This window comes from Passer domesticus, chromosome 8 (genome assembly GCF_036417665.1).
Source record: "Passer domesticus isolate bPasDom1 chromosome 8, bPasDom1.hap1, whole genome shotgun sequence".
In the NCBI taxonomy this organism is placed as follows: Eukaryota; Metazoa; Chordata; class Aves; order Passeriformes; family Passeridae; genus Passer; species Passer domesticus.
In genome coordinates, this window is record NC_087481.1 from 43290314 (window position 1) to 43311505 (window position 21192).

Sequence of the window (21192 nt, forward strand, 5' to 3'; positions counted from 1 at the left end):
TAGCACGTTGCCAAACCCATGGGAGTAAGGGAGGAAGTCCCTTGGATTGGGTCACTGGGTTGGGTGCCCAGTGTTTTGCAGGGAAGTGACCCAGGAGCTGTGACCCAGGAGCTGTGACCCAGGAGCTGTGGTCCTGCTCCATATCAGGAACTGGGGCACAGAGCTGGCTCAGCTCAGAGGGCACCTGGGGAGGGCCAGAGTGTGAGCAGGGGGGCAACCTCTGATGGGGCAGCACAACATTATGCACACCCGCTTTGGGTGAGAAGGAACAGCTTATGGGAAATCTCTTTGGGAGGGTTACTTGGCTAAATCAAACTTTTCTTCCTGTACCCTGCTCTCTCTGATTTTGTGCAATACTGCTCTCTCTCACATGTGCCTCTTGCATGTAGTTCCTAAGTTTATTCGTGGTCTGAAACAGTAGCAGCAAGTTGTACAAAATTTCTGGTCCATATGCAAAGATTTCCATTTCTCATTGACCCTGGAAGCTCTTAATTGCTCATTAAGGACACTGATTATTTTGGCAGAACAGTGGGCTGTTCAGTCACTGAACTAGCTAATCCTGAAATATTTTGATAGATACAGTTTGACTGTAAAAACACCCAAATAAAAGCAAACTTAATTTATTCGGAAGCTTGATTGCTAGAGGCAAGATAACACTGTGACAAATACTTACCCTGTAAACAGTATTTGGGACACTTAAAATCAGAAGAGAAGCCCATACATGCTTCCTCTTTCCTGTTCCATTCTCACCACTCAGCCTTGCTGTCAGCAGTTATGCAGCATCTGTTCTTGAATTTAAAAACAAATCAAACAGCCCCAAAAGCAACAAAAAACACCCCAAACCTCAACCCCCCTGCAATATTCCTAAGGACAGTTGGTAAAATACATGCTTTTCCCATTTTATGTTATTTTTAAAGATCTCTGGGGTTTTTCTGGCTAGTGAATTCTAATTGTGCCTTCACTTAAAAGAAGTTTTTTTTAAAAAAAAGTACAAAAGCTAGCTTCTCCTTGTCCTTATTATCTCTTAGTATTCTCTACTTGTTTCCCTTTTTTATTTTTTTCCCTCTTATTAATTCAATAAGTAACTATTTGTTGAATTAACATGGGACTTCCAATTTTCATTTTGTTCTCTATCTGACTGTGGACTAGTTATGCCTTGACAAACTTGTCAAATGTTTTTGAGTAAGATCTATTTTAGCAGAAGACAAGGGAATGCAGCCTCACTTCTATTTTTGTCATGATTCTAATATAGGAAACAGCTTTCAAAGCCCCTGCCAGTTGCCCTGAACGTCTGTCTGAAAGTGCTAAACAACAGTCAATCCCAACTGTTCCAGATTTATTTATATCTGACTTCTTAGTTATCAGTCAGGGCTGCAGCATCAGACATCCTGCATGCCTGGCTCTGACATTCACTTACAGTCATGGTGAGCTGCATAGGTCAAATGTACTTGATTTACTGTGATCCCACACAGGCAGCACCTACACAGAAGACACAATATTATGTCCAGGAGTCAGAGGGTAACATTTGAATGTCTGTTCTAATTTTTTCACAGCTTTTTGGTGTTTTTTTTTTTTTCAATAAAGAGTACTTACTTTTCAAAGTTATTACGGAATAATTTTCAGAAGTACCTCAGTAAAATGTCTCCAACGTTCATTTTGATCAGAAGTTCCTTTAGACCTAAAATTTAATTTGATGGGCTTTGGTTTTCGGTTTTTTTTGGTTTTGCTTTACTTTTTTTATTTTAAGCTGTTTTGGTGCATTATTGGAAATTTCCTTAAAAATATAAAAAGAGATATTTGAAATTATGCTTGGTGCAAAATTCAGTGAGACTTAGTCTGCTGTCAAGTACTCATGAATGAAAATATTTTCTCCCTTCATTTTTCTAGATGTCTTGTCTTCCATGTTGCATTGTTAGTCTGTAAATTTTCTGACATTTTGAATATGAGTCTTTCAAATACAAAACATGTCCAAAAAACAATGGACAAATGAAATTCTAGAGGAGAGAATGAGCTGAGGTTTGTGTGCTAGCAATCTTGAAAGAAAACAAGAAAAATGAATTGTTGGAATGAAGTGGGCATGATGCAGAGGCTATTCACACATCGATAAAGCCTGACCTTCAAGGCTTCTCCCAGCATCTTGAATGTGCCCCAGAGGCAGTAAAATTGAGCCCTGCTCTTTCTGAGCATATGTCATCACCTCCAGATGGACTTCAGTGTCCTTTTGATGGATGGCCTTTTCCATTACTGCAGGGTCATGTCATTGGGCAGTGCCTGGTCTTTCAGCAAGGTTCAGGATTTTTGTCTGTTTGCTTTGGTAAGTGTTCACTGAGAGGTTTGGGGCAGACATCAGTAGGTGATGCCATGGGTCAGCACAGTCAGTGAAGTTTTGTGCTGCAGCTGCTTCACATCATGGTTTTCTGTCTTCAGTTACATCCAGGTGATGCAACATCCCCTGAAGTCCTGAGTGAATCAATACAGATTTCCAGTATCTACTTGTTGGTATAATTTATTGAATTTTGGAATGTTTGCTATGCTGGTGCAACACATGAATTCCCTGTAGCTGGCCTGTATTAGGGGCACTCTGTTGATATTCTTAGGGCTAGGAAGAGAAGGCTGCAGAAACCATTAGCTATGGCTAATCTGATCAAGCATGAAATCTGAAAGATTAAAATGTTGCTTACAGTCTAGTGACCTCCACCATCACCCCCAGCCCCCCTGAGGGCTTTATCTGGTTAGTTTAGTGAGCAAGTCAGGCCACAGATGTGTAGTCAGTTCCAGCAAGTCCTATTAGCTAATTTATTCATTGGTGGGCTTGATTAGCTTAGCTGTAGTAGCATGTGAGCTATCATTGGGACCAGTTGGAGTCCAGAAACATTCCTGCAACACTGAGCTTGAACAAAGGTTTTCCTGGATTTGGCATCCTGAGCAGGATGGAGTCACCACAGGTCTGCTTAGGCACATTACCTCACATTGGTGCAGGGCCTGATGGACACAAATGTTGTGTGTGAAATGGTGCTGAGCTGGGATCTCCAGCATGGTGAGTTACTCCAGGCTTATCCCAGTGTGCTTGTAACAGTGCCATTTTGGATCTTGGGGGATGGCACAGCAACACAGATGTATCTGCAGCATATTCCTCAAGCACATCATTGCTATCTGTATATTCCAGGTTTTCCTGTTTTCCCAGATATTCTAGGGGTTTGTTAACCTTACTGAATCTTGCCTGATGTCACAGAATACACTGATCAGTGTTTGTGAAAGCAGTCTGCCTTTGTCAGTGTTGGAGCTATGGGCATTGTAACAGCAAACCCAAAATCATTCTGTAGATCAAGCACAACTTACCTTGGTTGCCAGTGAGTTCCATATTTAGGTTGCTGAGAGAAAAGGGATGCTCTTGTCACTGAAAATGAATATTGTGCACTTGGGCAAGAGAAGCTGCCAACAGCTGACAATGTGTGGAAGAGGCTCCTATTTCTAGTACTGAGCATCTGCATTGTTGCCTTAACATTTCTTTTTGCCCCTCCTGTGCATTGTAAGCTTAGCACCATGTTTGTATGTTTGTGTCATGCATGAGGTGGTTTTCAATGCTTTGCCTCTGAATAAGGCTAATTCATTCCCGTTGCCTGAGAAGTCTTTGGATTACTTCCTTTGGCATCTGTTTGGATATGTTACTAACTGAACTGGCAAAATTATAAATGCCATGTGTTGGTCTTGGGTAAGCAGATGCCTACTTCATAATGTGTTTACTTGGCTTTCACCCCAGAATTTGGGAATTAAATGTGGGTTTTGGTTAAGTATCTTTTGAGTACCTATGAGACATTGAGAAATAAAGAGGATGCTATCAAAAGTAGTTGCACATTACCATGTCACAGTCTGTTTATCTCTGGCAAAATCCAGATAATTCATGTTTTATTTAAATATAAATTGATGGGGTTTTCACTTATTTGCTGGTGTGCTGAGTTAAGCAATGCTTATGCTAACTACAGTAATTTTTTTTCTTTCCTTTTATTTATTAAACAGATGGTGCCAACTGTTTCAAAAACACTTTTTTCAGTTGTTTTTTCTTTAACAGATTGCTAGCTTTAGAACAACTTTTAAAAAACTCTTCACTGTTTTTTTCCTTGTGATAACTATGATTTTCCTAGTAATCACTAAGAATTGCACCATGTGTTTTAAAATGCCAAAAATTACACAAAAATTTTCCTTTTTTCCCTTTAGAAAGATTGATATTTGGATAGAGATGAGAATTAGAGTTAGAAAATGAAGCATGGCAGAGCTTGAAGATAGGATGGGTTTGGAATGGGAGGAATGCCTTGGCTTTACAGTTGATTCAGATGTGTGATGCAGCAGTCTGATCCTTTTGTGTTTTCCCTGTTCTTCAGTTTGTTGTGCTGTTATCTGATAAAATTAAGCACATTTGTCCCTACTGCTCCACGTGGGACACTAGAGTGAGGGAGATCTCATGAAAAACAAAACAGTGTAAGCAAAGTTGCACAAAGTAACATGAAATGATTCTCATGCTTTAATTTAAAAACAATTGGTGGGACATTGTGAGCCTCTCTGATTCTCTCCAAAGTCCTGTTTAGATGGGAACACTGTTGTTGTAGTCTTCTCACTGATCTTGATTTCATGGATGATGGCCATTTCCATGGTTAATTCCATTGCCACTGCAGTGGCAGTTGTAGTTTCTGCCAGAGGAACAAGAGTGAACAGTTGCAAGGATGAAGTATGGAATAATAATTCCAATTTCATTGGTTATATTCCCAAGAAGGTATCTGGTTTATGCAAATACAGCAGTCTATTCTAGAAAACTGCCTGCTTTGGCTTCACTGATCAAATATGATACCAGCAGAGTCCAGCATGCAATGCTGAGCCAATTTTTGTATTTAAAAAACTGAAGTCAGAGATCACAATATTTGTTAGAATGGAAACTGACATTCCCTACCCAGAGATACATTGCGAGGCAAAGATTCTGGGGGGGTTTTTAGATGTTGTTTACATGTGTTCCAACACAGGGACTGTGTGCAGGTCAGTCATTGTACCCACTGACATCTGAGGCCATGTCTGTGATTTGTAGTCCCTGTGTCTTCCCACAGTAGGGCAGCATCATCCCAAATCAATGCAAGTCACAAATTTGTGGTGGCAAAATGCAGTACACACTCACGTGCTCTTCTGCAGCTGTGTGACTTTAGCTTGCTTTGCAGAGAATTTTCTTTAATGTTTTTGGTGACTTTTGTTTGAGCCTCCCTTTTTTAAGCTCTTGTTTCCTGTCTTGTCCTAAATGTTTGAGGATTCTAGGTGGTGTACTGACAATGCTGATTTTTAAATGTCTTGTCTTTGAGACAGCTGTGCCAGGTATCTAAGAGCATTCAAGGAGTTTGCTTCATGTAAGTGAATTTCTGTCTCTAAAACTACACCATTTGCAACTTCTTTTTCTAGGGAAAACAAGGATCTGGTGAGGCAAAATATGAAAGTATTTTTGAGCCATCCAAGTCCAGGCAGAGCAAATCTGATTCTGAAGTAGCATTGCAGGATTCTTCTCTCCCAGCTTTCATGTTGCTTTCAACAGACCCTACTTACTTTCAGAGTTGCTAGGTTGCTATAAAAGAAACCAGAATTTTTAGCAAGCATTTAACCCTTTTTCAATAATTTGAACATATCTAAGTACATAAAAAACTTTCCATATTTATCTGTAGAGGTAGCCAGACCACTTTTGTCAAATGGAAGGAGTTAAATATTTGTCTTATTCTCATTAACCACTCCTAAAACCCAAGTAGATTTTACTGTGGGTTGTTAAATCTGCCTCACCCCTCCCCAATACTATTTTTATTTTTATTAAATGTTGCCTTTTGTTTTGTTTTGTAAATGGAGATACATGAATTGATCTGTAAGTATTATGAGCTTCAGGATAAAAGCTGCTTTGAATAATGTTTAAGTTGAGGACTTAGTATCATTTTGTGTTTCATAGTAACTTCTGCTATCTTGTTTCACTAATAATTTATGAAGCACTGAATTATCCTTTCAAATCATTGAAATATGTTGAAGGGGTTGTTGCAGGTGGTGATGCAGAGACCGATTCTGCCCCAGCACTGCAGCATATTCATTGTTCTGATGATCATCTAAAAAGTAAATTGTTCCCTACTCCCACCCCCAATCAGTTGTAATTATTTAATGCTTTAAAAACTTGAAGTCTTTCATGAAGTCCTACAGGCATTACATTTATAAAATTATGTATTTGGTTCCTAGGATCACTTCAGTGATTCTACCCCTAAAATAATGATGCAGTAATCTAAAATTGGTGCAAGATCATTACAATACACACATCATAAATTTATCAAAGGTAATACCCCTAATTATACTTGTGTCCTCTCAAATCAGAGGTTAGGACTGGCAGTGTGAGTATTTCAGGGGCTGGAGATGCTGTGGGTGCCTCTGCCCAAGGCAGTGCATCTGCCTCTCTCTGGGCTCAAAAGCTTGGAGCAGCTCAGAGCTGCTGTTTCCCTCAGCTGGCTCAGTGCTGTGCTTGGCAGATTGTGTCTGCTCCATACCCTGCAAATCCTACCTGGTTTTGGAACCTACAAGGTATCTGACCACTGATTATACCACGAGTGAAAGTAGTCAGCTGTATGCCAGTGGAGGCTGGGCTGTTTCATTAATAAAGGTAAACACATAATTTTTTAGAGGATTTGGTAAGTCCAGTATTTTTATTGTTGTTTTTTATATACTAATCTGATCTCCCAGGAACATGCATACTCTTATTCACGAGAAACAGTTTTGGATTTTCTTTGGTTTTGAGAGGAATTTGTTGTTTAACATAATCCAGTTTTGGAAAAAAAAATCCTTCTGTTATTAAGGAGGGTTTTTCAAGCTGCATCTTTTTCTTACATCAGCAAAGACAAGAAATTTGAGCAAACCAGAACCTGAAAACAATCCACATGTGAGTGAACATTCAAACTGGTTATTAGCAGCACCACAGCAGCAAATGACAAATTGATTGCTTGATTAAAAGCAGGGAAGTCCAAGCTTAGTGCTGAAGCTCTCTATTCTGCCTTTAGAAATGTTCTACAGCTCACAGGAGAGTCACAACTGTACAAAAATCAGAAAATATATTACTAGCTTCATCTGTGGAAATAACACGGGGTGTCTTTTCTTCTTGATTGAAGTACGTTTTGAAGCCCTTGACAACAGTCCCAAATATTTTGGGATAAGCAGCAAGTGCTGCTTGCTTTCTTTGTTAAGAAAAACATATAATTTAAAGGGAAAGCTATTTTTATTGTAAAACCCAATATCAAATTTAATTTAAAATAACTGAAATCCAGCAAGCCTGGATTTTTGGACCGGTGCTTTCTTCCTCTGAATTTTTTTTTTACCTCATGCTGATACTGTGCTTGGAATAGAAGCTGAAATCAAGCAGAGCTTTTATATTTCTGTAGAATTTTCCCATGTTAATGTTGGTTGGAGTAGGACTGAAAAATTGGTTTTTTGCAAAGGAGAGTAACAGGTTTTGTTCAAACTTGGAAACAAATCTCTCTTGAGCCATCTGTTCAGGGTAAAAGCAGTAGCAGCAGACCTGACCCCCTCCAGATGATGACCATGAGCTGCTCTGCCCAGAGCAGTCACCATTGCATATTGCCCTTGAAAATCAAAATTTTAAAAATTCAATTCTGAATTTAGATGGGTTTTCTTTTTATATTTACTAGTTTGAATGCTTTTTTTCATGCTGCTGACTCAGTAAATTTCACAAAGATACTTTCCACTTCATCAAATATTTAGTCTTTCTCATGTGAAATCCAAGTGACTACTCTTACAACTACAGTAACCAAATTGTATATTAGAGCCTTTCTTTTATGCTTTTATATCCTTTAATTCTGATTTATAGCTGCTATAGATCATGTTGCAGTCTGAAGTCTGATGTTGAAAATGGCTGTGACCTTTGAAAGAAGAGACAACACTATAAATTTGCTGTTGCAATGTTTTACACTAGTTTAGAAGTAAAATACCAGATAAAGAGAGGCTTTAGTATGCCTGTGCAATATTCTTTTGGTTAAAAAGCCACCAGAAAAATCCATGTAATTTATTTCAGTCTTTTCTTTTTTAATACAGGTGGGTGGGAGTATTTTTAGTACAGGACAAACTGAGATGGCATATGAACACTGTTCTTTTGGGGCTTTTTTTATCCATAAGTGGTGAAAGTAAAGTAATGATGGCTAGAAAATCTTTCTGCTTTTTGGCATGTCTTGGAACTGAAAAGACTTTATCAATCTTTAGCTGTACGTATTTACTACAGCACTATAGAAATGCTGTCCTTTGTGCTGAGGAAACATTGGGGCACCTCTGCCATGTCCCACAAATAATGCATGTCCAGAAAGCAGAGGTTCTGTGCATGGATTTGGTTTCTCCTTCCGCTTAAATTGTAGATGTGGAGAAAAACACTCCGTAATATTTAGCACAAAATAGAAGGTTTCTGTTTTCTCTGTTATTGGTGATATGGTAAGATCATTATTAGTAGGGGTTAAGGGTTAGTTTCAGTTCTTTTGGGGATCTCATGATGTGGGCTATTTAGTGCTAAGACTGGAATTATGAAGGCATGCAATTTATTTTGCAGAAGCTACTGACACAGAACCCCAGTTTTCATTCAGCTCTTCTCTGTGACCCACTCCATTGCTGACTTCTCTTGTTATGTCTCCTGTCTTCCATTTGACATGTGTGCTTCATTTTTTTGCTATTAAGATTCAGGCTCCAATTATTTTTCAGTGTAACTGAGGATATGGAGTACAGTCCTCTAATTAAAATCAAACAAACCCTTCCCCAGTACCTGTCTGTAATGTGGCACATGAGGAATTTCTTACATATCACACCAGCCAGGCTTTGTCTGGCATTCATGAAAAACATGTAAAAATGTAAATGTGCAGAAATAGAAGAGTCACTGTAAGATTCTACACTGTTCCTATTTCTTATACACCTTTGTTTTTTAGAGAAAAGAATCAGCTGACAGGGTCAAACACTGCCATATAAAATTAGACTGACTAAAAGAAATTAATCTTTGCAGCCCTGACTAATACATAATTTCACTCTTCTGCAGTAGCTAAGTGAGATTACAGCCTTTTCTATTTTGAGGTTTCTTAAGTATTTAAAGCCTTTGAAGTTTTTTTTAAAATGCAGTCATGTCACTGCAATGTTTAAAGGAAAGTCTGCAGTTTTTAACACCTCGGATTTTTTTTTTTTTTTTTCAAAAATGAGTTTAATTTTTAATAGTAGTTTTATCTTTGGATTTTGAAATGTGTTTTATTCATGTTCAAAGCATCTTCTAATAAGATTACTAAGGTGACTTTGAGCAATGACCCTTGTCATCACATTAACTGATTTAGAAATTTGGTTCACACTGTTTCTAAATGTTCCTTTCCTGTGGGATTTTAAAACAACTTTATTCTAAAAGTTCTACTAAGTACTACCATAATTCAGTTCAAAACTATTTTTTAAAATCTAGTAAAAAAAAAAAAAAGAAAAGAAAGGGAAATATATATTTTATGAAAATGTTAAGTCTGTTTAAATTTACTTCTTTGAAACAGCCATCTCAACCATCTAAAAATAACCCTGAAGAAATGAGACTAGAACATTAATTTTCTTTGCCATCTTTTTTTTACTTAATAAGAGGTAAATTTGTATATTGAAACACTTTTATAAGAAATCTGAGGTCGATAGGTTTTATTGTAATCCTGAAGCTTATAAAAACATCAGAAAAGACAGTGAGTGGATGAAAGTTGTGCTTTGAAGGTAGCTCAGCTTGTTTCAAGCATAAGTGGTCCTTCCCTTGTGCAGATGAAATCAGTGCCTGTGACTACCCAAAGTTGTTTCTGACTGGCTATGCACAATGTAAAGGGGACATTCTTCTCTTCATTCTCTTCATTCTGCCACCCAGCCTCAGTGTTATAAAGCTGAAAACACATGACCCTTGGATTACGATTCCTGTATCTGATTTTGCAAGTGGGCTGAATTTTGGGAAGTATGGATTTCAGATCAATTACATATGAAATCAGTAGATTATATGCAGACATGTGACATGGAGATTCAAATACTCTTTGACCTTATACATAACTCTTCATTACAGTATTTCTCTTTGTTTGAAAAGAACCCGGATTCTAAGAACCAGAAATAGGTTAATCCTTCCCTGTTGGCTATGTAACATTTGCATGCCAAATGCTGGCTTTGCACCAGAAGATTCAGCTCATGGTTGATGCATTTAAACAACAATTCATCTACTGTCGTTCTCAAATGCAAGAGCTTAAATTATTGATTACATTGAGTATTCACAAGCATAGCATAAAATGGTACCCTTCAGTGATTATAATAAAATTGAACTAATTCACAATTAATTGAAATTCTGAAGAAAAACTCTTAATTAAACTCAATCTGCTCTGGACTTCACTAAGAGAGTGATCTGTACTTTTACTCCATTAGTACCTTTTGGAAATATTCCTGTTCCTCAAAGTAACTAGAAACTCTCCAGATAACCTTAACTCTCATAATGTTTGTAATGAATCACTTAAACTGAACAGAGTATAAAAATTCCAATATAACAAACTTTGTTCCTGCCTTCTCCCGTGGGTTACAAAACACAGTCAGTGATTTCTTTTTACCCTGCCAAACTGTGCCCAGCCATGGAGCTGTAAAAGGAAGGTGTTACCAAATTTAGAAGACTAAAAGAAATGCTTTTCTTTTTGTAAACATGCTCTTTCCATGAATGCTGTGAAATGCAGTCAGGCTTTTTCTGGTAAGCCATGGCAGCCATGAAGCTGGATAATCTTTAACTCTTGAGAAATATTTTGCTTTAGGCCTTTTCTCATAAACTCTACCAGCTGTGGCTTGCTAAGTTGAATGGTGTCCACAGGGCCAGTAAGTTTATTTTCTCTCACATGCCTAATACATATAATGCATGTTCTGCTGTAATAAAGGTGAATGAGTAGTTCTTTTCAGTTAATAACATTGAGGAAAGATGGGCAGAATACAAACATAATGCACTGGTAGCTAAAACTCCAGTATGACTGCCTGTAATTTGTTAAAATGCCAGTTTTTAACATAAAGTATGAACATAAAGATCTTCTTTTATTAGAAAGGCAGAATAGGCACCTTAATATGCTTTGCATCTAGCATGTTGTTTTGAAGAAAGAGGTCACTGAAGCCTTATTACCAACTGTGCTTTCAGTAATACAGAAAGGTTCCCATCATTAGAGAAGATATGTCAATGTTGGTATTAATTGAAATAGAGATATTTTTCCTGACTGTTTAGGCTGGCAAAAATGGTTTTGCCAGACTGTAACAACTTCTAGTTCCAAGTGTATCTTGCATTTCAAGTGGCAACCTTGTTTCAAGTTTGTGGAACACAGTGTATATGCCAGATTTTTTTCAGTCTATTCTCAGCAAGGTTAACTGAAATTAGACCAACTGGACTAAATTACCCTTTCATATGGAAATTGTGTCACTGTTTAGATGTCAGAACAGGACATGTACAAAGGAGCTCAGTTCTTACATTGCTTTCCATAAAATAATGAATCTTGGAGCTCAGGGTCAAGGATCTCCTAGGTTGGCTTCATAAACTAGGGAAATTAATTTTCTCCTTATCCTCCCTCTGCTGTACCCTTTTAAAAGTTGTTGTGACTTTTCTTACACCAAAATACATTGTTGCCTTTTCCCAGAGGATTCCAGTGTTTATTGGCAGCATTACAGCGATGTGTTGCACCAACAGCAGAGGAGGAGCTGGATTGCTTCTCCTCTGCCAAGAATCCAAATATCTGTGGATAGAGAACAGTCAGCTGCAGTCAGGTTGCTGGGTTTTGAGGCCTCAAATATCTTGCCTGTTTCACTTTATGCATTGTGAGTCAGGGGCAGTCCCCTGAGCCCTCAAACCTTCGAGTGTGTGGTCAGGTAAGAAAGGAGCACTGCCAAAGTCTGACTGCAAACTACTGCCACAGTGTGCTACCAAAATTCTGCCATAGGACATTAAATTTTTGAGGTTTATCAAATCTTTTACTTCTTGGGAAAAAATGAATACTTTTAAAAGTGATACAGTATTTCTGAAGCACAATGGGAGAACATGCTAAAGCATGCAATGCTGGGGAACTTGAAGCAACTTTCAGCATCTGCTAAATTGCACCTAGTGTGTGATAATTCTTTATTCAATGCCAATTTTGGCATAAGTATTTTCCAATTTATTTTTTTTTACACTTTGAATTCAGGTTCCAGTATATCTTCTGCTAGAGAGTGCCAATCAAATGAAGTGCATCCATGAAAGTACATGTTTTCCTGGATGAACAAGTAGATGCAGCTCTAAACAGTGGCATTGTGATGAGAGGGAAGGTCTTCAGTAGCAGCAGTGCCTAGAACTGCTCATGGGGAAAAGCTGCACCTTTCTGAATTTACGGTTTCTGCATCCCTATGTGCTTTGAGAAAATGAGTAAAAATACCTTTAACTTGGAAGGTATCTTTCTTGACCATATCAACTTCTGTGATCCTAATATTATCTGAAGTTCTGTTCTTTATTTTTAATTTTTATGTAATCTTTGTTACTCTTCAGTACCAGAAGTCCTTAAATGATTGTGCAGTTACCAGGTGTTGAAATACTGCTGGACTTCATGTCATGCTAGTCCAGCCTTCTCCTTTTATAGGTCAGCACAAGGCTGCTCTGTAAACAGCCCCTGTGTCTTTGGTGGATCCTTGCCCACAGCAGGAGAGTGGTTTATTTGCAGAGGTGAGGAGCAGTGAGGAGCTTTTACCTCACTGAATGAACTTCATGGCAGGCTCTAGCCCAGGTTAGAAAATTGAAATCTCAGCAACTTGGACTACTCTTCTAATCTAGCAACAAGAGAAAAATAACAAGGAGCTGTTTGGTTCCTTTTAACTGTTTGGGGAAATTATGATCATATCTTCTGCTGTACCCCCAAAGGGTGATCAACTCCAGCTACCACAGATGAAACCTCTGTCTATGACCTAGAAACCCCCCAAAGAAAGACCCACAAGTGGGAAATTACAAAGGTCACGCCCAGCATGTTCACATTGAGAAGGCTGTGCTGGAGTGATTGTGGAGCAGAGAGGCAGTGCTCCAGTGATGCAGCAGCCTGCTGTCACCTGGCTTTGCTGAGTGCAGAGTGCTGTATTAGTTTCAATTCTCAGGTAGCAGAAGCATGGGCTGCTTGGGTCAACTCTTCATTCAGATTTAACAACATTAAATAAACTCAAGAAGGTTTTCTTGGCAGCTGCATTCAGCAGAGCACTGAGTACTACTCACTTAGGTGTACTGGCTAAGGTAAAGCCCTAAAATTCTGAATCATTTGGAACAATTTTGGTAGACTTTCTTCTTTCTTTTGAACTGCTTTATTTAAATACAAATAACAACAGCAGGTCTTTTATTAATAATAAAGCACAAAGCATGTTGTTCTTTTTCACTGGGCTTGCTGTTTTTAGTGAACAATTTTTTTCATATTTAGGTATGTATGCATAGAATATTTTCCTGTTTACCTGTCCACTTTCTTAGTCCTTTCTTCTAGAGTTTATTAATTGTATATAGTTAGTAGACATTTTGTGCCTCCATTGTAAGATATTAATCACTGATACCAGCAGACACCACTGATAAATAGTTCCAATGCAGTTGTTGGGTAATAGAAACCCTGATTCACCAGCCTATATTCTCACTGCTCAGAATAATTAATTAATCAAATAAACATCCTCAGATGCAGCAAATACTCGTCTCTATTCTGAAATCAGTACTGTGGGGCTCTGTAATGAGGGGATATGTTCAGTGAATTTAATTTATGAAAACAAAATACCAACCTCAACAGTTATTTGTAATTTGTATATTTTACCCACTTCTCTGGCTTGTTTGTTTAAAAATGCTCTATAAATTAATCTGTTATTTTTCTTTCTTGTGCCCTTATCCTTTCCAAGGTTACGCCTTTCTGCTGTTCCAGGAAGAAAGCTCTGTACAAGCTCTGATAGATGCCTGTCTGGAAGAAGATGGAAAACTTTACCTATGTGTGTCAAGTCCCACAATCAAGGATAAACCAGTAAGTAGCTTATGCCATGACACTTATGCTGGTTGCTAACCCATTTGCTGTTACTCTTTTCAGTTAATAAATAAATAAACAACACTTAGAGTTAATTATTTGTCATTTCCTGTTTCTGACCTTGCTGTTACATTGAACTGACTTCCTATCAGTATAACATGGTTTTAACATTTACTTTTTTCTGATAAATGCCATGTTCAATTAACTTTTATATTTGGTACTCCTGGTATGTTTTAGAAGTGTGCATCCTTTTACAGTGTTAGCTGTAAAACAATGGAATGGTAATTTTTCATCTATTTCATTTGAGAGAGAAGAAAGCCTTATGTGATTAAATGAAGAAACTTAACCCTGCCAAGTTAAGATCCAGATAGCATTAAACATCCCCAAAATTAAATGTATTTTGTTAGGTTATTAATTTTTTTTTTTTTGCATTCAATAGCTAATCAATTTATAATTTAGGCCTCATTTACCTTATAGAAACTATGGGGTAAAATCAACTACTGCAGGCAGCTATAGCAGAATAGAAGACATACAGTAGCCTGTTTTTATTGTTCACTTCCCTAACATTCTTTAATGCTGGTCCTTTTTTGTGCCTATAGAGATAAACAAATGAGGTGAAAACTGCAGGCAAATAAGATAAAAAATGAGCCTTTTAAAAGTACTATTAAAAATCATGCAGAGATGAATGAACAACCCAGGAATGCAGAACAGTGAACAGGTTGTATGATTCCTAGGATCAAAAGAATGGATTGATGAACAGCTTTATCTAAGTAACTTCTGAGCAGTTTTTTTCTGTTTAATCTAAAGATTTCTTATCAGCTGTGTTGCTTGCTGCTCAGTAGAAATAGACATTCACATATTATACAAATTCCTTTCGTATCCAAGCAGAGAAATTAATTTTATCAGCTCCTATCAGTGCTTTTAAATTTGTGGGTTACTGTGTGTGATTTCAGGAAAGCCAGAAGCCCAAACTGCAACTGTAATTGCACATATATGGTAAAATGTTCTGAAAGTCCTTTCACAGGTTTCTGCCTATGATGGCGATTAGGGGCAGGGAATTAATGAGTGTAGGAGTTTGTCATGAGGACATTTAACTCAAGCCTGGCCTCTAGAGGTGATAAATGAGTTGTCCCCTTCTTTCAGATACTTCGATAAGTACGTTCTTGGTTCTTATAAAATTGTCTTGGTTCTTTTAAAACCACTTACTGCTTTTGAAATGTTCAAATTTTGTTTTTAATTATAGGAAGATTTATTATGTTTTTCTTAGTTTTAATTAAGTGGCCAAGTTCCTCCGCTAAAAATGATCCTTAATACAGGTGCAAATTCGACCTTGGAACCTAAGTGACAGTGACTTTGTGATGGATGGGTCTCAGCCTTTGGATCCAAGAAAAACAATCTTTGTTGGAGGAGTTCCACGGCCTCTCCGAGCTGGTGAGTAGAAGGAAAATGTAGGACATGAAGCAGATTAAGTAGAAAAAATGAGGAAAGATAAATAGCATCTGTAAAAGATCAGAAAATGGACTCTGTGTTTTCCAAAGATCACAGCTTGCTTTCTAATGCAAGGAGTCTCTTCCTGTTTGCAAAATACAGTGAACATTTTTTATCTTTTAAATAGATTACTAATTAGGATTGCTAGTAGAAAGAGTTTTCCCCAGTTTTGCATAATATCCTGGAACTTGGCTGATTTTTTGTAATGTAGACCATCTTAATTTGAACCCTGATTTGTTTGCTGAGGTGCAGACAAGTTTCCTTTGACTAGAAGACAAAGACCAGACCCTTTCCAAAGCAATTCCAACCTCAGCCCTATGACTTCTGCTTCTCTTTTATTCAATCCTTACCTTAATTCTTCCATGGAGCTATGCACATGGCCTCTCAGCTGTTGTCCCAAAAAATTTCTCCCAGCCCAGGTCTCTTGATGGCCTCACATGAAGAGCATTTTCCAGACTTACTCCTAATGTAACTTCCCTCTTAATTTTTTTTTTCTTCACCCTTGGCTCTTTTTCTTCACTTTTATTTGCAGAGCCATAGACAAGACTCCTTAGCTTTTGGCCAGAGGACAGATTTATCCCGGCCCAGGATTCCTGGCAGTCCTCATTTTGTTTTGAAGGCCCCATTTGAGCACTGCTCCCAGTTGTAGCTCAACCCTAATTTCTTTCTTCTAAATTCTGACATTTTTGGTGAGCCAACGACAAAGTCATGAAGCAATTTAAGACATTTCTCCTAGCCAGATCTTTTGGCAGCCCTCACTTCTGTTTATACTCCCTTTCCAGCCTCACTCCAAGGCAGCTGCATGGTTTGTCTTTCTCATCCTCTCAACCCTAATCCTAATCCTGGGAAACTGTAGTAGACACTACACTCCGTCACTGTCTGGAAGAAGGACTTTCCTTGTAGCCCTCAGTTTCTTTCAGCAGCCACTTTCCAGCACACTGGAACTTCAGCTCCTCACTTTATATTTTGCCCAATCCTAAATCTTTTGGGAAGCTGTACCAACATCCCCCAGCCATTGCTGACAGTAAGATTTCTCTTGTTCCACATTTCTGGCAGCCTTCACTTTCCTCACCATCTTAAAATAAGGCCCAACTGTAAGGTGGTAATTATGTAAATAGTAACAATTAAACCTGAGCTCATTCCTAATGAGTGCCTTTATAAAACTGTATGCCATTTGGCCTGTCATAGATCACATTTGAAATGGATTACATTTGAAAACTGATGCCTATAAATAGGTAACTTCTCCAAAGCAGACAAACAGTTTCTATTTCTTCATTGTTTGCATCTTTAAATAGCAGATACAGAAGTTTTTCCTAAGATATGTGAACACTGCCTGGTTCCCTTACCCTGGAATCCTATATATTCTTTCTCTATTGGCAAGAGTAACTTAGTGGAGCTACTAAAGTAATTGTATTTGTGATGTTTATTCTGTACTGTCACTTTGTGAGATCACTACCCAAGTGATGATTCCAAGCCATTAGAAAGCAGAAGAATGTATTAATCACTACATTGAGGGTAGGTTTTCCTTACTCTTTGGAGCAGAAGTATCACCTGGTTTGGTAGAATGAGTCAGACATTGGTTTGCTTGCTGCAAATGGACAACTTAGCATACAGTCTTCCCTGCACACAGATTTATACAAACACATATCTAGTCGATTTACTACTGAGAATTTTGGGACAACTAGGGGAATTTAAATGTTCAGTGTTTGTGAGTTTAAATTTTATTTTGGGTAGTTAAATGGTAACTTGCTACAGAAAGTGTTTTCACACATTAGCACTAGAAAATGGCTGACTTGGCAGGGCCTGTACAGGTCTCAGTTCTTGCATTGTCCATCTGACAAATTTACTGGCCTGTGAGGCTTTACAGAGAGCTTGGCTCCGTGGCCATACAGCCTTGCACAATTTACACGGCTCTTCCCTGCTTTCTTCTGCCTCTTTACTACTTCCTTCAGTTCTTCCCCTTAACTTTCCTTCTGTATGTGTCCCAGCCATGCACTCAACCTGTCTGATTTTATGAATGATATTTATAACTTCTTTAGAGTTACTGTTAATAACATGAAAAACAACAAACCATTTCCAAAGATCCACAACCATGATAATGTTCTACCAAAATACTATTTTAAATTGCATCTATAATGTAGGCTTGCTTTTAGCTGCAGAAACTATGGATGTTTCACAGATTTTTGTTTCAAATGTGAAATACATCTTTGATAGCTTCTGAACCTTAGTACTTAGGGGAAAATATCAGATTCTAAAACCAGGAATATCCCTAAGTGATCTTAGATATAAACTAGCATTAAAAAGCCTATGAAATACTAGAGCTTTAATATGCAATATTGAAAATTCTTGTTCATCTGATACCTACTTTAACAGCATAACTCTGCATTTTTTTCACACTTCAGCCACATCAACTTTTTACAGATTCTGGTTTTTGCCATTATATTTTACTATAATTCATGCAAGGTTGATTGAATCTGAGTTTCACTTTGGAATTTTAGACTTTGGAAGACACATCTGATAAGGCAAATGGTGCTTTTTTAAATGCAACAGTCCAAATGCAACACCATGATTTATGTTAAATCTGTTATATTTAACAATTGGCTTCTTGCAGTTGAATTGGCAATGATTATGGACCGTTTATATGGAGGTGTCTGCTATGCTGGCATTGATACAGACCCAGAGCTGAAGTACCCCAAAGGTGCTGGCAGAGTGGCTTTCTCCAATCAGCAGAGCTATATTGCTGCTATCAGTGCTCGCTTTGTCCAGCTCCAACACAATGACATTGATAAACGGGTAAGTAGAGCAGCATGGAGCAGAATGGCTGTTACCAGACTGGACAGGTATTTAACAAATCTTTGCTGGAATTGTGTTGGAGAACATTAAGTTCTGTTCTTCAGATGACATTTGTCAATTTTTAAAAGCTTTTTTTAAGCATCTAAAGCAGAGTGAAAAAATACTCTAAACATACTGGGTTTAGTGCTAAACCCAGCAAACAGTTGATTGTAAGCTCGTTAGTCCTTGGTTCTCTTTTGAATTCCATAGGTCAAATTCCATAGCATTTCCCAGCTTCTTTCTCCTCCTTTAGATGTTTGCTCATTGTGCATCAGTGCCTTTTAGTTTAGTGACTACTTGTATAGTTTCTGACAGTTTTGCTATTATTAGGTCATTTTCTGTCAGTAGTGTAGGTCTGGAGTTGAGGTCCTTGAAGCACAGGTTTATTGTAATTAAAACAGGTCAAAAGTCTTCAGAATTATTTAACTAAAGCGAAATACCAAGAGGTGCTTGATAGGCAGAAGGGTGAGAAATGAGAGGATTTTTTTCAGTCCATATGAAATCCCTAAAGGGCTTTTCAAATATGGAGTGAAGTTACAGTAGTCACTGAAATTTGACTTGAACACATTAAAAGAAAGCATTACTTACTTTCCAAATTTTTTTTCCTTTAGACCTTCTGTCTTCACCTCCTGATTACACATAGAAACAACACCCTTGTTTTGAGGGCTCTGCATTTAGAATTATTCAAAAGGACACATGGCATGGACTGCTGCTATGTATTTTTCTGACAGGGATGGCTTGTTTTTTCCTTTATCTGGTGTAAATGATTTCTTCAGAAGTCAGTTTAACAGGTACTAGGTGTGTCTGTTATGTGCAATATGCATATAAATCTGCACAGCTGCAAAGTTCAAACTATTTTGACTTTGTCTTTAACAATCTGAATTATACTTTTTGTCATTTTTGAGGAGGTGATGATTTTTGTGATTTTTGAGGAGTTATAAGTCCTCAAACAATTTGTGTATGGTGCTTTACACCATATTACATTAACTAAGACAGGGCTATTCCTAAACATTTCTTGTCCATTAGATTCTGAAAAATCTTCCAGAGAGATAGAGAAGATTACTTTTGGAGTCTTAATCACATGGAACCCTTTGAGATTTATGCATCAGCCATGCTTGCTATAGGGCTTCTAAGCTTTAGGCTAAAGCCACAAAAGGTCACTAGCTAGTAATTTTTTTCATCAGTCTGTTTTTTTTTCATTTGGGGGACTGATAATTTAAGTTTATTTAGTTATCTTTAATCTCTTTCAAAAATGGATTTATGTGTGAGTTTGAAGAAGTATGAAGTTTCTTAATGAGTTCTTAAATTTTAATGTAATCTATTCAAATCCCTGAACTGCACAGCCAACTTTCTTAAAATTATTTCACTAGTAACCAATGCAAGAAAAGATGAGATAGAAAGAGACTCTATTTGAGACCTTTGCAATTCATGCTTGGGAAATTTGAGTAGGTGGGAATCTAGAGCTGTACTGGACATTGGACCTGCTTTCTTCCAATTTCATTTGAGACAGTGCTGTTTTATTTTACATGATGCTTCTAATTTTAGAGATATGGCATCTGATATGCAAAATGGCAGTTACTCAGACTTGCTCCATGCAATACTAGTAGCAGGGTGTAATTAAAAAAATAGATTGGCAGCCCAAGCTGTTCCTTAGGCAAGAAATACAACTCACTATAGAAGCTTTACTTCAAAGGAGTAACATTTATTGAAGTGTGATTGGGATAAGCTGAAGTCAATTCAGCATAAAGTTTTTTGTAGAATGTTTCTTGTCTTTCAGCTTAACATCTAATGCTATGTTTATTTAAATCTCTGTGTATTTAATTGCTGTTGTTAGGCTCAGGTTTTCCTCACAATATACAAATTGTGCTGGACTAGCACTTGCACAGTTACACCAAAATTATTTATAATAAATATATACTTCAATTTTTTCTGTATTTTCTAGTGCAGTTGACTGTACTTTAACCACTTTATAAATAGCTTTGGAGAGCCATAAGAATTAGACATGCATGAACTCATGATTTCCCTGTGATGAATGAACACTCAATTTAAATGTGTAGGCACAATTCATAGGAACATATTCAATGTCTGTAATAGCATTATTGCAAGTGCCTAATCATGCATCAGTCCTGCTGTGTTTGGCACAAGTGCTTGAAGAACAAAAGGCATTCCAGCCCTAAGTTGTTTACAGCTGAGTGTAGGGCTAAAGTCAGCAGCTCTCCAGACTATTTGGAATTGATGGTAAGGCCTTAGTTGGAGCTACAGTGAAATTTTATTGCACCTCAAGAGTGAAAAATCTCTAGATAGTGATTTTGCCAACAAAATGGAGAGTATTAATACAAGTGCATTTAATTTTGTTTCATTTGAATTTCTTATTAGTCTGGTCCTGCATTTTGCAAATTACAAAAAAAAAAAACCAAAGAGACAAAAAAAAAATCTTCTGAGGAAAAAACTTCTGAAACTCACTAGACCTCTGAAGTTTAGAAATATAATTGTGTTCATTATAAGTTTTCTTCCTAAATGCTGCTCTCATGGCCTGCCCCTGCTGTTAGCTCCAGGAATCTGAATAGGCTTTCTTATTGGAAAATCCTTGCAGATTTTTCCTGTACTTCCATTTTAGTGCTTTCCCAGACCCAGCTTTTCCAAGGAATATTGATTAGTTATGGAAGCACACCCTTCTTTCTTGAGATTTTCTGACGGGTAAAGCGCATGGTATGAAAATTTAACTACCAACCTCTTGGATTAATCCTGCATCAGCTGAAACCCTTCAGTAGAGACAGGAAGAATTTAAATATTGGGGTTTGTGTTGTTGCTTAGCAAA

The 21192-nt window shown here is 37.5% G+C and overlaps 1 protein-coding gene and 1 long non-coding RNA gene across 18 annotated transcripts in view; one reads left to right on the top strand and one right to left on the bottom strand.

The window, feature by feature from the left end:
- CPEB3 (cytoplasmic polyadenylation element binding protein 3) overlaps positions 1–21192 on the top strand; it is an 82799-nt gene that overhangs the window by 55852 nt on the left and 5755 nt on the right. For all 15 annotated transcript variants that reach the window (XM_064430906.1, XM_064430908.1, XM_064430912.1 and 12 more), the window contains 3 exons: positions 13936–14054; positions 15371–15485; positions 18154–18335. In XM_064430906.1, coding sequence (XP_064286976.1) covers positions 13936–14054; positions 15371–15485; positions 18154–18335 — 416 coding nt within the window. The remainder of the gene's footprint in view (positions 1–13935; positions 14055–15370; positions 15486–18153; positions 18336–21192) is intronic.
- The window catches only part of LOC135306634 (uncharacterized), a 49645-nt gene that overhangs the window by 8232 nt on the left and 20221 nt on the right, over positions 1–21192 (bottom strand). The window contains exon 3 of one of the 3 annotated variants that reach the window (XR_010367440.1): positions 674–4685. This is a non-coding gene — a long non-coding RNA (uncharacterized LOC135306634). Of the gene's footprint in view, positions 1–283; positions 5597–21192 lie in introns of those variants that run through there. The other 2 variants (XR_010367439.1, XR_010367441.1) reach the window with 2 other exon arrangements.